The sequence below is a fragment of the Haliotis cracherodii genome, unplaced genomic scaffold (assembly GCF_022045235.1).
Source record: "Haliotis cracherodii isolate W230 unplaced genomic scaffold, xgHalCrac1.p SCAF_4, whole genome shotgun sequence".
In the NCBI taxonomy this organism is placed as follows: Eukaryota; Metazoa; Mollusca; class Gastropoda; order Lepetellida; family Haliotidae; genus Haliotis; species Haliotis cracherodii.
The window spans coordinates 72,710,664-72,725,367 of NW_027266297.1; the positions used below are offsets into that span (position 1 = coordinate 72,710,664).

The 14,704-nt window shown below is 43.4% G+C and overlaps 1 protein-coding gene across 1 annotated transcript in view; it reads left to right on the plus strand.

The window, feature by feature from the left end:
• LOC139479029 (exosome RNA helicase MTR4-like) overlaps positions 1 to 14,704 on the plus strand; it is a 38,351-nt gene that overhangs the window by 1,024 nt on the left and 22,623 nt on the right. The window contains exons 3-11 of the mRNA XM_071261766.1: positions 821 to 893; positions 2,118 to 2,293; positions 3,078 to 3,252; positions 4,158 to 4,248; positions 5,445 to 5,569; positions 7,083 to 7,181; positions 7,638 to 7,740; positions 7,826 to 7,960; positions 9,208 to 9,287. Coding sequence (XP_071117867.1) covers positions 821 to 893; positions 2,118 to 2,293; positions 3,078 to 3,252; positions 4,158 to 4,248; positions 5,445 to 5,569; positions 7,083 to 7,181; positions 7,638 to 7,740; positions 7,826 to 7,960; positions 9,208 to 9,287 — 1,057 coding nt within the window. The remainder of the gene's footprint in view (positions 1 to 820; positions 894 to 2,117; positions 2,294 to 3,077; positions 3,253 to 4,157; positions 4,249 to 5,444; positions 5,570 to 7,082; positions 7,182 to 7,637; positions 7,741 to 7,825; positions 7,961 to 9,207; positions 9,288 to 14,704) is intronic.

The window sequence follows — 14,704 nt, forward strand, 5'->3', positions numbered from 1 at the left end:
GGTCAGACTCGCTGTCTTGGTTGATGCATGTCATCGTATCCCAAAAGTGTGTATCGATGCTCATGATGTCAATCACTGGATTATCTGGTTCATCTGATGAAGCATTAAACAATATTCACTTTCTGGTCACTGTCACTGACTCGATTATTTACAGACTGCCGTCATATAGCTGGAATATTGCTGAGTGCGGCTTGAAACAACAAATAAACAAAGCCAAAAGCTATACAATCAGTGTTCCAACTGGCTTTTGAAACCGTCAGTCCTGGTGAACTGGCAACTCTGATAATTTCCAGTCCCCCCTATTTTTGGTCAGTTCGAACTTCCAACAAATAAAAAAATGTATGAAAATTACCTGGTTATAATTCTTTCAACCGCAAGTTCAATGCAATGACGTCATCTCTGAAGTATCTTAGTTAGATGTACATGTCATTCACACAAAGTTCAGTCACAGTTTTCTCTTTTTTGTTTATATTTCAAGACAAAGTCACTACAAATATATATTTAACCTCGAAGCAAAGCAAAATGTTATTTCCTTACGCAAAAAATAGGCAAGGGGAAACCCTGATGGTAACAGACAAGTTGACGTCATTCAGGAAGAAAATACTTATATAAATATATTGCTGATATTTTGTTCAACAACAAAGATTTATGAGGTGCTTTCTTTGCCGGTCTGGAAGTCACATGAATTACCGGTCCAACTCCAAGCCTAATTTTACCAGTAAAAAACTGGTAATTACCGGTAAACAGGAACACTGATAATGCTGGGAAATCTGTTGTGAAGTTGATTTTTAGATTATGTTGTGATGTTTTCTTTTAATAGTGATGCCAACACAGAAGTCCTGCCTCGAATCCAAGTACACAGAGTGGAAACAGTGGAGGCCTGTTTGCATGAGGTGAGAAGAACTCAATGTACCTTCATATTCATTGATAGACAAGTAATTTATGAAGGATAAGAAATATATTGGCTAATCTATTGCTTACATGTTTTACCTGTTGTTGAAATATTTCTGATATTTTCTGTAAGCGGTTAAATAGGTAGGAGATCACATTCGTAGGTATATGATCTTTTCACTGGTTGAGTTCAAAAGGGACAGAGCAGTCAGATCATTTTTTTATCCCCCAACTACCTACCAGATGAAGAAAGTCACTACATGTGTTTTCCTTCTTTCTTTACTTGATGAGAGACTTCATGTCACATCTGATGACAGTTGATAGTGTATGTCAGTTGCTGGGAACAGTTTGTTTCAAGAAAAACACATATATATTTACAAAGTATAATTCCTTCCGCCTCACTGAAAAGCATGGATGAAAGTTCAAAGAATGATTTATTGTTTCCCTATTTTTGTCTGTTTCCAAAATTTATTGCTGGAATTGGTAAACAGACTTGGCATGAAGAATAATATATACTAAAGATCTGTGTTGGTAGATTTTCACAGTCCTGCTGTCATTGTAAGGTCGAAACAGTTTCTCTGCATTTGATTGATATTATACTGCAACTGATTACAACAGTGTCCGAAATAGCTGCCTGGCTGCTGTCATGTGACTGGTAACACTTCTGTTGGGACAGCTGAAATTTTTTCTTCTTGTATATATTAAAACGACTTGCTTTTCTGCAAATCCCAAATGAAACATAAGGGACTTGTAATTTATCATAGTGGGGGGTGGGGCTGGTGGGAGGGGGAACCATAACCATGAAAAAAGAACAGCACAAGTGGGGGGTGCCAAACTTTATCACAAATAATGGGAGCAGACATAAAAAGTGACACAGTTCTAATTTTTTAAATAAGAAAATTATGAATTTTAACATGATTTAGAGACTGGTCATTTATTATATATTGTTTGGGGAGGGGCGTCAGCACAATAGATAAAACCTCAGACCAAACCCGCCAGCCCACACACCCCTATAATATATTACCAATCCATTATGAGTCAACAATCGATGAAGTGCTATTTGTAGGTCATGTTATGGCCATTATCCCACTAGCCTGTATTTGCAAATGCAGACCTGAAACTTTTCAGCGGTCCTAGTTACATTTATGAGCCACCAACCCGTCTGGCTTGTTGGAGGTAAAAATTATTTCCGACGCTGAATTACAAGAACTGCTTGATGTTTCCAGGTGGCTGTGCCTCCCGATGAAGAGTTTGTGCCTCTCAAACCCTCGCAGAAGAAATCTGCTAAAGACTTCCCCTTCATCCTAGATCCGTTTCAGAAGGAGGCAATTCTCTGTCTGGAGAACAACCAGTCAGTGCTGGTGTCCGCTCACACGTCAGCGGGAAAGACCGTCGTAGCTGTGTGAGTAGTCTCAAACACTAATATGTCTAGGGTAAGGTAGAGTATTTATCGATGTCAACTTCTTTATTATGAGGAACACAATGTTTTGGAGTATATACTTCTCCTTCATCAGGTAAGTGTGTACTCCGAAACGTTGTGTTCCTCATAATAAAGAAGTTGACATCTATAAATTCTCTTCTTTATGTGTATTACTTCTAAATGCCTTTCAAAGAAATGTCTAGGGTGTGTTTCCCAAGTCAACATGCCCCCTGTAGTGGTCAGAATGGGTCCCCCTGTAGTGATCTGGGGTCAGAATGGGTCCCCATGTAGTGATCTGGGGTCAGAATAGGTCCCCAACACCTCCTGCTTGACCAAAGTGCATATATTGGGCTAAAAAAGTCTTGGTTCTCAGGCACTTCTCGCATCATAATAAAGTCTGCCGCACGTTTTGTTTAAATTTTCCAAAACGGCAAAAGAATATAAAAATCCAATACTTAAAAACATTGAGATCCATTATAGCACACAGTTACTTCCCTTTACATGCACACTGCTTTACTGCACATCTCGTGTTATGGTCATGGCGGCAATAGGAGTTTGTACACTTGTTTATGTAGGGAGGCCCTTTCCCAGGTTGATGATACACAACTGTTTATTTGGTTACATACTAGTTTGAACAAGCAAAAAAATAAGAAGAAACACCGCACACCTGCACTATATTTTCAAAAGTCATTGCCTGAGAACCGATTCTTTAATCTTTTTAAGCCTTGCTTAAAGTAATGTGTTACTTGTGATTCCTTGTCTCCAGGTACGCTATTGCCATGTCACTACAAGTGAAGCAGAGAGTCATCTACACAACCCCCATCAAGGCTCTGAGTAATCAGAAATACAGAGAGCTGTTTGAGGAGTTCCAGGATGTGGGCCTGATGACGGGAGACGTCACCATCAACCCCACCGCCAGCTGCCTCGTCATGACCACAGAGGTAGGAAGCGCTTGCTTTCATCATTCCTTTGTCATGTCACATTGACACTGATATGGAAACTGATGTGGAATAACGTCCCTTGCTTTCATCATTCCTTTGTCATGTCACATTGACACTGATATGGAAACTGATGTGGAATAACGTCCCTTGCTTTCATCATTCCTTTGTCATGTCACATTGACACTGATGTGGAAACTGATGTGGAATAACGTCCCTTGCTTTCATCATTCCTTTGTCATGTCACATTGACACTGATGTGGAAACTGATGTGGAATAACGTCCCTTACTTTCATCATTCCTTTGTCATGTCACATTGACACTGATATGGAAACTGATGTGGAATAACGTCCCTTACTTTCATCATTCCTTTGTCATGTCACATTGACACTGATGTGGAAACTGATGTGGAATAACGTCCCTTACTTTCATCATTCCTTTGTCATGTCACATTGACACTGATATGGAAACTGATGTGGAATAACGTCCCTTACTTTCATCATTCTTTTGTCATGTCACATTGACACTGATATTGAAACTGATGTGGAATAACGTCCCTTACTTTCATCATTCTTTTGTCATGTCACATTGACACTGATGTGGAAACTGATGTGGAATAACGTCCCTTGCTTTCATCATTCTTTTGTCATGTCACATTGACACTGATGTGGAAACTGATGTGGAATAACGTCCCTTACTTTCATCATTCCTTTGTCATGTCACATTGACACTGATATGGAAACTGATGTGGAATAACGTCCCTTACTTTCATCATTCTTTTGTCATGTCACATTGACACTGATATTGAAACTGATGTGGAATAACGTCCCTTACTTTCATCATTCTTTTGTCATGTCACATTGACACTGATGTGGAAACTGATGTGGAATAACGTCCCTTGCTTTCAGATTTTGAGGAGCATGTTGTACCGTGGGTCTGAGGTGATGAGAGAGGTGGCCTGGGTTATATTTGATGAGATCCATTACATGAGAGACAAAGGTAAGAGAAGATAACTCTCTTTGAATAATCCACTTACAATTTGGATATCAGTGAATATGATAACTTGTCCTTTTGTTTGCCATTTACAAAGTAGAATAGATGATGTGAGTTCAAGATAGTCTGTTCTGTGATCTGTGTCCTGTGATCGGTGTCCTTTAATCTGTGTTCTGTGATCCGTGTCCTTTAATCTGTGTCCTGTGATCCGTGTCCTGTAATCTGTCCATTTATCTGTCCTGTAATCTATGTCCTGTAATCTGTCCTTTAATCTGTGTCCTGTGATCTGTGCCCTGTGATCTGTGTCCTGTGATCTGTGCCCTGTGATCTGTGTCCTGTAATCTGTGTCCTGTGATCCATGTCCTGTGATCTGTGTCCTGTGATCTGTGTCCTGTAATCTGTGTCCTGTGATCCATGTCCTGTGATCCGTGTCCTGTAATCTGTGTCCTGTGATCTGTGCCCTATGATCTGTGTCCTGTGATCGGTGTCCTGTAATCTGTGTCCTGTGATCCATGTCCTGTGATCTGTGTCCTGTGATCTGTGATCTGTGATCCATGTCCTGTAATCTGTGTCCTGTAATCTGTCCTGTAATCTCTCCTGTGATCCATGTCCTGTGATCTGTGTCCCATGATCTGTGTCCTTTAATCTGTGTCCTGTAATTTGTGTCCTGTAGTCTGTGTCCTGTGATCTGTGTCTTTTAATCTGTGTCCTGTAGTCTGTGTCCTGTGATCCGTGTCCTTTAATCTGTGTCCTGTGATCTGTGTCCTTTAATCTGTGTCCTGTAATCCATGTCCTGTGATCTGTTTCCTGTAATCTGTGTCCTTAAATCTGTGTCCTGTAATCTGTTTTCTCTGATCCGTGTCCTGTGATCTGTGTCCTTTAATCTTTGTCCTGTAATCTGTGTTATGTGACCCGTGTCCTGTAATCTGTGATCTGTGTCCTGTGATCGGTGTCCTTTAATCTGTGTCCTGTGATCGGTGTCCTTTAATCTGTGTCCTGTGATCGGTGTCCTGTAATCTGTGACCATTAATCTGTGTCCTGTAGTCTGTTCTGTGATCTGTGTCCTGTGATCTGTGTCCTGTAATCTGTGTCCTGTGATCTGTGTCCTGTAATCTGTGTCCTGTAGTCTCTGTCCTTTAATCTATGTCTTGTAATCTGTGTCTTGTATTAGTCATCTTATATTTTTTAACTGTGTTGGTCAGAGAGGGGTGTGGTTTGGGAAGAAACCATCATCTTGCTGCCCGACAACGTGCACTACGTGTTCCTCTCCGCAACCATCCCCAACGCCCGCCAGTTCGCTGAGTGGATCTGTCACTTACACAAACAGGTATTGTACACTACTTCACTTTCAAGAATAGAGCGGTGGTGAACATTATTCATTATGCTAAAAACCGGGTTTGATTCAATATGTGAAACCCTTTTCTGGTAGCCCTGTCACTCACTCACTCACTCTAAGAGAGTTTCCTCACTCACTCCAGGAGAGTTTCAGCACACACTCACTCACCTTAGGAGAGATTCAGCACTCATTCACTCCAGGAGAGTTTCAGCACTCATTCACTCCAGGAAAGTTTCCTCACTCACTCAAGGAGAGTTTCAGCACTCACTCACTCACTCAGTCACTCTAGGAGAGTTTCAGGACTCACTCCAGGAGAGTTTCTTCACTCACTCTAGGAGAGTTGCAGGACTCACTCCAGGAGAGTTTCTTCACTCACTCTAGGAGAGTTTCAGCGCTCACTCCAGGAGAGTTTCAGCACACACTCACTCTCACTCATTCTAGGAAAGTTTCCTCACTCACTCTAGGAAGGTTTCTGCACTCTCTCTGTGAGAGTTTCAGCACACACTCACTCACTCCAGGAGAGTTTCAGTACTCACTCTAGGAGAGTTTCAGCACACCTTCACTCACTCACTCACTCCAGGCGAGCTTCAGCACTCACTCTAGGAGAGTTTCAGCACACACTCACTCACTCACTCCAGGAGTGTTTCAGCACACACTCACTCACTCAAGGAGAGTTTCAGCACACACTCACTCACTCACTCCAGGAGAGTTTCAGCACACACACACTCACTCCAGGAGAGTTTCCTCACTCATTCCAGGAGAGTTTCAGCACACACTCACTCCAGAAGAGCTTCATCACTCAGTCACTCACTCAAGGAGAGCTTCATCACTCACTCTAGGTGAATTTCAGCACACGCGCACTCTCTCACTGCTAGGAGTTTCAGCACACACTCACTCACTCACTCACTCCAGGAGAGTTTCAGCACTCACTCTAGGAGAGTTTCAGTACTCACTCACTCACTCACTCTCTCACTCCAGAACTTCGGCATTCACTCTAGGAGAGTTTCAGCACACTCACTCACTCACTCACTCACTCCAGGAGAGTTTCAGCACACACTCCAGGAGAGTTTCCTCACTCTCAGCTGTGTCATGGAGGCCTGAGAGTAATATAGTCTGGGCAAAACAATCCAGAGGTTCACATCGTGAGCACTGTCTCATGACATCAGGAAACAATAACAAGATTTCAACCAAGGCACTGAGCAGAACCAGACAATGCAATTTCCACCTCTTAAGACCAGCAATCCCAACAGGAGAAAATAACACTGTTTCTTTCGTATGGCTGGTTGGCTCGGAGACCGTATCCTGTAAGCCTACTTGCTCTGATAGAACTGCTCCAAGTTGCATTAAGCCTGTACTCAAAGCTGACCCCTCCAGCTTGAACATTCGCATTTGTCCGTTTATTGGCGAGATCAATGACTTAGGTTTGTATGATTATAAATGTTACACTACGTATGTACACCTTTTGCTGGTGTTGAGATGGTGACATGTTTGTACGATGTTCCAGCCGTGCCACGTCGTGTACACGGACTTCCGCCCCATTCCCCTCCAGCACTACATCTTCCCTGCGGGCGGAGACGGACTCCACCTGGTGGTGGATGAAAACGTGAGTTCACGCCAAGTCGTTACTTCATCCTTCAAACTGATTTACTGCCTCATAGTCTATGCCAGATTTTGTTTGTGTTCAAAGAACCTTCAACTTGTTTCTTGTTTCTGAGCCTAGTAGAATAGATAATTTGATGGAGACTTGGCTTCTGGCTGGTAGCTTAAGTCGCGGAAGTCTTATGTTATATTCAGCGACATTTCATGATGGACATAAAGTAATTTGAGCTGTTAGTTTGAATATTCTTTCTGTCCTTCTGGAATTCCTGGGTGCCGTTGTACAAAGCGATATTAGTGCTAAGATGTCGTTACTCCCATACCTTAGCACTGACTTACAACAGTCTTAGCACTTAGGGTGTTTTGTACATTGGCACCTATCTAAGTATATTCTTTTGGTATGTTATTGATTTCCTGCAGTGAAAGATGACCCATCATTATGTTACTGAGTGAAATGTTTCAGGGAGATTTTCGAGAGGAGAACTTCAACACTGCGATGGGTGTATTGAAGGACGCAGGTGATGCTTCCAAGGGAGATCAGCGGGGTCGTAAAGGTGGCTCCAAGAGTGAGTACAGACTAGAGTTATCTCCCCATGTCTGGCTGCAGATGATGATTGGTTGAAGTTTGACTTTCTTTGCTGCTGCTTGTAGGTCACGAGTCCAACTGCTTCAAGATCGTCAAGATGATAATGGAGAGAAGCTTTGCCCCAGTGATTGTGTTCAGCTTTAGCCGGAAGGACTGTGAAGGATATGCGATGCAAATGGCCAAACTAGACTTCAACACAGGTCAGTACACACGCTCTGATCTTAGCAATTAGAAAGAGGTAGTCATTTGTTGAATTAAAGGAAGTGGCTGATGAAAAAAATGGCAATCAGAGTATTCCATGATTCATACTCTTATCCCTCCACAAGAGCTATGTTCCTTCTTGCTTCGATCATATAGGAGTGTAGTACAATGTAGGGAAATCACCCGAACACACCCCTGACCACCTCGTTCCCAGCATGCACCTTTTCCCCACGATTGCCCATAGGCAGGTGACAAGTTGATCCAAATCTTTGAGGGGATGAACAGGTGGCAGTTATGACCTGCTGTGTCAGGATAAGTTTATAAAGAAGGAAACTACTCTGATTCCGTATTATAGGGAGCCAAAGTTGCCCCCAAGATACGTAGTCCCTCAGTACTGAGTTACAGTAATTATTCTGTAGAAAGAATGACAAAACATGCAGGAGTACTGCCGGTATTGGTGTCCTTGATGGCAGTCGCTCCATTTCCAGTGACGTGGATGTGTGTGTAGTTGTTGGGCGAAGATGAGAGGACCCAGCTGGTGGACTCCCTCGACCTCCTCAGCTGACGGATCTCTGAGGTAGAAGTTGGTGAATTAAGTGTCGGATGCCCCAAAACAAACCCAGACGATGTCTGTGACGGAGCTGTTGTTATGGAGCGCAACCAGAAGGACAACATGTTCTTGGAGATATTCCTCAACCATCCATGAAGGTTGGGAGGAAGAGACATTTACGTTGTCCCCCGACTAGTGACGCCAATATAATGGTGTAACACCTATATCAGGCAAAGGGGGACATCGTCTGTGTCACTGGAGCCGACGATGCTTGTCAGCAGGGTGACAGTGAAGGTGCAATCCGACTGGCCAGGTGATTGGTTCTTGGCGATAAAATTCCACATTAAGCCAAGGTGTACATCTGCTTATGAACCATGTCCAAACCTGATCTGAATGATGTTCGGAGCTTGCAGTTCACTGACATGCTGCAGTGGCCAATGACAGGAGAAAGGCTGTTTTCTGAGTAAGAGGTAGTAATCCCACTGCAGTGATAGGTCCGTGGGGAGAAACCCTGAGACGCTGATCAGCCTTAGGTAACCCAGAAGTATGGCTGCGAGTTTCGGAGCAGTGGCGATACGGTAGATCTGGAGGTACCGAGGACTGAGTTAATGGCTGAGATGAAACTGGCAATGGTGCCTTCTGACAAATGCTTCAAATGCCATGAGTTGTGTATTTGTCGTGTATTCTGTGTTGCAGAAGAAGAGAAGGGCTTGGTAGAAGAAGTGTTTAACAATGCAATAGATTCACTGTCGGATGAGGACAAGAAACTACCACAGGTGGGAATCACACATTCATAGTTACAGAACAGGATTTCAGTCTCATTGTTTATGAAAGTTTGGAAAGAAATATAGATCTGTTGACAGTGAGCCAATTAAATTGGACTAAAGATACAACATTTGATTTTTTATCTGAATCACCAGAACCATTTTTCCAAAGAAAATATTTGTATAAAAAATATAAAAAAATGAATTTATGATAAGGCTAAAATGACCAAAATTCCTTTGATATTCCTATTACATTGTAGTCATTAGTTCCTGTTCTGGCTGTCATCACACTATAAAATCTTATTTTTTACTTATCCTGCATTACTCCTTAATGCATTCACTGCTTACTTACGACAACTAGAAGGACAGCCTGCGAAGGTCCTGGGTGAAGAAATAAAGTTGTTGTTCTCAAGTCCCAATCAGTGGCCTTCCGTCGCTGTCCTGTGACCTTGATGACACCTAAGGTCATCTTCACATCACTGCTTGTCGCAGCACAGCTAGGACGTGTCCAAGCGGAGCTCTCCTTTTGGATTAATTTTAGACCTTCAGTTTGTCTACAATCTTAAAAATTGATCTGCGATGGGTGATGTATTCTTTTCATATTACTTTCACCATGTTGTGTAGTTTTATGTGAATTAATTAGGCGTGTAAAGACTCTTGTCTTTTTTCCCGCCAAAATAGTGTTGTTCGCCGCCATTTTGAATTGTGTTACAATCGTTTGCCTGCCAAGGTAGTCATATTGTTTACAATTCTCAGCTACGTATGTATAACATATTCTTATGTTCTTAAATACTACTAGCTTTGGCGTAACAGTGAGTTGCGTATACTCAAATTATTGTATACTTTTTCAACTCGTTAAAAATATGGTTGCCGAATCTACGGCATTCTTCCAGTCCCGCTTTATCAACAATTCTTTTATTGCGTACCTATGTTTATGCGATTAAATAGGTTTTTGTTGGTCTTTTTGGTTTACATTGAGTTGCGTATATGAACTATTGTATACTCTTGCAACTTGTAGTTTTGCCGATAGATTATTGTTCAATTCTATGGCATTATTCCAGTACCGCTTCATCAACAATGGCGTAATTGTGTAACTTATGATTGAGCGTGGTACTAATTGTCGTGGGAAAAATCTTACAAAGATTATCATCCACGTTGTTTGGTCTGTACGCAGATGTGCTCTCCAAACCCTAAATGAAAATATAAATACCCTTGGTTTACATTTAGTTGCGCATACAAAAAGATTGTATACCTTTGCAACTCATAATTTTGCCGATAGATTACTGTTCAATTCTACGGCACTCTTCCAGTATTGTCTCATCAACAAGGGTTTAATTGCGTAACATACCTTTGAGCATTGTACTAATTGTCGTGGAAAAAACCTAACAAAGATTATCATCCACGTTGGTTGGTTTGCGCGCAGATGTGCTCTCCAATCTCTAAATGTAAATAGCCTTGGTTTACATTGAATTGCGTATATAAAAATATTGTATACCCTTGGAATCCGTATTTTTGCCGATAGATTACTGTTCAATTCTACGGCATTCTTCCAGTACCATTTCTTCAATGGTTTAATTGCGTAACTTATGTTTGCGTGGTGTACATATTGTCGTGGAATATTCGCCCAAAGCTCTTTATCCACGGTTCTAGGCATGCACGTAGATGTGCTCGCCCAAATTCAAAATGTAATTTTTGTGTAAATCTCTAATCCAACGAGTTTACTATATAAAAGCAGATTACTCACAATCATATTTTGCAGTTATTCCGTCGTGAGACGAGAGGAATGTCACTATCGCAGAATAGCGAATGACATGGTTCGGTCATTACCACCCAACCGTTATTATCAGCAGGTATTATGACGCCTGTGACTGCAGAAGTACACCATCCACCGAAATCAACAATACCGGAGGATTTTGTGAGTATCGTAACTGCTCTTATTTTTTCAGCCGCCGGACACTTCCAGATACATGTATGTTAATCTGTGAGGTCGGCGACAGCACCAGCGTATCAAGATGCTATGATGGGGGTAGATTAGACGCAAGCCTTGATCCAGTCAATACTTTTGAGCTTTGTGTCTGATTTATCTGCGCCGAGCGCAGCACTTGACTACAACCCAAGCACTTCTATTACGCAAGCGACGCACGATCAGCTTAGCGCTGTTCCAACATATCCAGCATAGACATGCGCCGAGCGCAGCGTCTGACTGCTACCCAAGCGCTCCTATCACGCAAGCGACGCACGATCAGCTTAGCTCTGTTCCAACATATCCAGCATAGACCTGCGCCGAGCGCAGCGTCTGGCTGCTACCCAATGCGCTCCTATTACGCAAACGTCGCACGATCAGCTTAGCGCTGTTCCAACATTCCAGACCTGCGCTGAGCGCAGCGTCTGCGTACCAATCAAGGTCTCTACAATGACGTTAGCCCAAGGCTTACAGTGTACTCGGTTACGTAACCGGCACATGATCAGCTTAGCACATGTACCCGATTGGGAAGCAAACCATCTCGTGTCAGTAACGCCCTCCCCTGATAACAGGGTAAATAAGAGGGACACCACGAGGTCATTGGAGGAAGACTTCTCCAAAACTCACTTTTGCTCCGTCATTTAAGCGACCAATATCGTCAATGTTTGCAGTGGATCAGAATCTATTAGAGGATAACCCTATCTGAATAGATCACTTTCAAACTATCGTGTTTTTCCTACAGCGTCAGTTTGACCACAGGAAAATTCATCTTGAGACCGTTCTGACGGAGATTACCGTTACACCCAATACTTTATAGCATTTCCAACTGAGATGCTGGTTTCAAGGGCAGTCTATTACGTCAACCTTGGTCATCTACTCCCCTGTTCAACGAACAGATCGCAGACACGCACGTCAAGTTCCCAAAAAGCTTGGAAAGTCCAAGCGGGCTGGCAAGTCAGGGAATTATAAGCCTTGACGCGCGTTTCTCAGGGAAGACCAGCATTCCCTTACTGAGTAGGTAGTGGCAGAGACAAGTCTCAAGGACGATTTCGTACTTATCGCACTATATCATGGTGTCCGTATACGGGTAGAGATAACCCCACCGTTGACCACAGTTTGATTGGGAAAATCCAACATTGATATACTGTTGGTAAGAAGAGTTGTAGAGTGGGTTCACAACCCAGTTTTTACACCGGGGTTTTATCCTCACACCTACCTGGTACTCATGAAGGACCCAGACAAGATGAGAATGATCCACAATCTCTGTGTTCAACGAACGTTTGACTCTTGATCAGTCTCGACTATCCATCCCAACCGTAGACTTTTCAGGTCCAGTTCATTGAGGTTCACTACCAATGGTAGTATTTCCCATTTGACATGTCAGTGACACTTATGGCTATTTACAGGAGTAATGAAGCCAATAACTATCTACACGTGACGAACACTTGGTTCGAGTCGTAGATGGAGGGCGATCTACTGTATCATCAACACATGTCAATAACTGGGATAGACAATCAACGAGACGAAGTCGGGAGTATTCTCCTTCCTATTGACTTCAGTTCATAGGAGACCTGTTCAAGACAGACCAGGATATCCTATCTGTAACCGAGGGACAGATGGCACAAGTTTCTACTTCTTTTTGTCATCTACTCTACACCAACCACACACACTTCGCCAGTGGCAAGTGTTGCTAGGGTTAATCACCTCGGCACAGGAGTTAACTAGCATGGGCCGCTTACAACTGCGACCAATTCAATTTTTTCCTGAACCCTTACATCAGGAGTCAGGATCCACTCAAGGCCATCACTCTACCGACTAAGCTAGAGCCTTGCCTCAATTTGTGACGTTGAATGTCTGCGGAGTCTCTTTATTCGGGTTTTCCCCGAATACACACCTGTTTGTGGACGGCCCCTTTCAGGGGTGGGGTCTTCACTTACAAGACCAGATAAACTCAGGGCTATGGCCCGGCGCTCAATGGAAGTGGCACACAAACAACTTGGAGTTGGAAGCTTTAATTCTGGCTATATCACATTGGCAGAATCAACTACAGTTAGCCCGACTCGCAATATCCACAGACAACAGCACTGTGGTGTGGTGCCTGTGCAATCGGGGAACAACACACTCCCACTCTTTACTTCTAAGGACATTCAGATTTGTTCCATCTAGTGGATCGGCTGTGACTAAAGTTCATAGTTCAGCACATCCCCGGATGTAGAAACAGACTGGCCGATACTTTATCACGTCCAGACAGGGTGGCTCCCACCGAGTGGAAATTTCTCACAGAAGCATTCCAGTTACTGCTTCAGGAATTCAGGCAACCAAACATTGACTTGTTTATTACTTGCCTAGGCCACCAACTCATGACGTATATCTCCCCGTTGCCGGATCCGCAGACTTGGGCGGTGGACGAGTTCAGTATCACTTGGGAAGGGCAAAAAACTAACACTTTTCTGCCACCACTTTTACTTCCCAAGGTGATACAGGGGATCAAGGAGACAAGGTATCTCGATCTCTCCTTTGGTCGCACCCTGGTAACCGGCGAGAGGGTAGTTCGTCAAGCTCGGAAAAATCTAAAACGATTCACTACCCCTCTCACAGTGGTCCAACCTACTCATCCACCCTCAACAGAAAATTGCCTCACCCAACGTCTGCACGCATGGTTCGTCTTTAAAAGGCGTTTAAGTGCGAAGGGTTATTTCGACACGGGCAGCAAAGCTATAGCTTTAATTCATCGTTACTCTCCCAGAGACGACGATGACAAGTGGGGATCACTTGAGACTTTTTACAGGGAAGAAAAGAATCAAGACCCTACGATTGCGTCACAATTCCTAGAGGAATACCTCCTACATTGCGTACCCAAAAACACTTGGAAGGTAGCACCATTACTACGTAATTGGCTGCAATTATCTTAGTGTTGGCCGTTTCCGGAAAATCACAATGTGATTAAGGTCACGGAACTACAGGCCATATTATGCTCATTCAGGCTTGAGGATCAGAAGGCCAAGTTCCAGCCACCTGATTGGGACTTGAACGTGGTACTTCGAGGTTTGCGAGGGCCCCCTTCGAGCCCCTCATTGCATCCTCATTTTCAAGCTCCTTCCCAGCGCGTGACACCTTCGTTACACTCTCGGTATAGTATAGAGAGCTCCGCGAACGGGCTATCGCTGTGAGGAGCTTGGAAATCACCAAGGAAACAATGGTTTCTCTTGGCATTAGCAATGGCGGTACGGGTGAGCGAACTACATGTGATCGACTCAACCCGGATCCGTTTTGAGCATGGGACGCACGGAACGGGACATCTAGGGTTATGCTGGGATTTTATTGCTAAAATCTACTACCAGGCCAACCCGACCGTTCCTTCACCATCCCACCGATATCGACTAGTGTGGGAATCGTACATGGTGAAGTTCTCCTGGGCTCGGTGCGAGCAGTTCGAGTTTTCATTCGACGCTCCAAGACTAGGAGT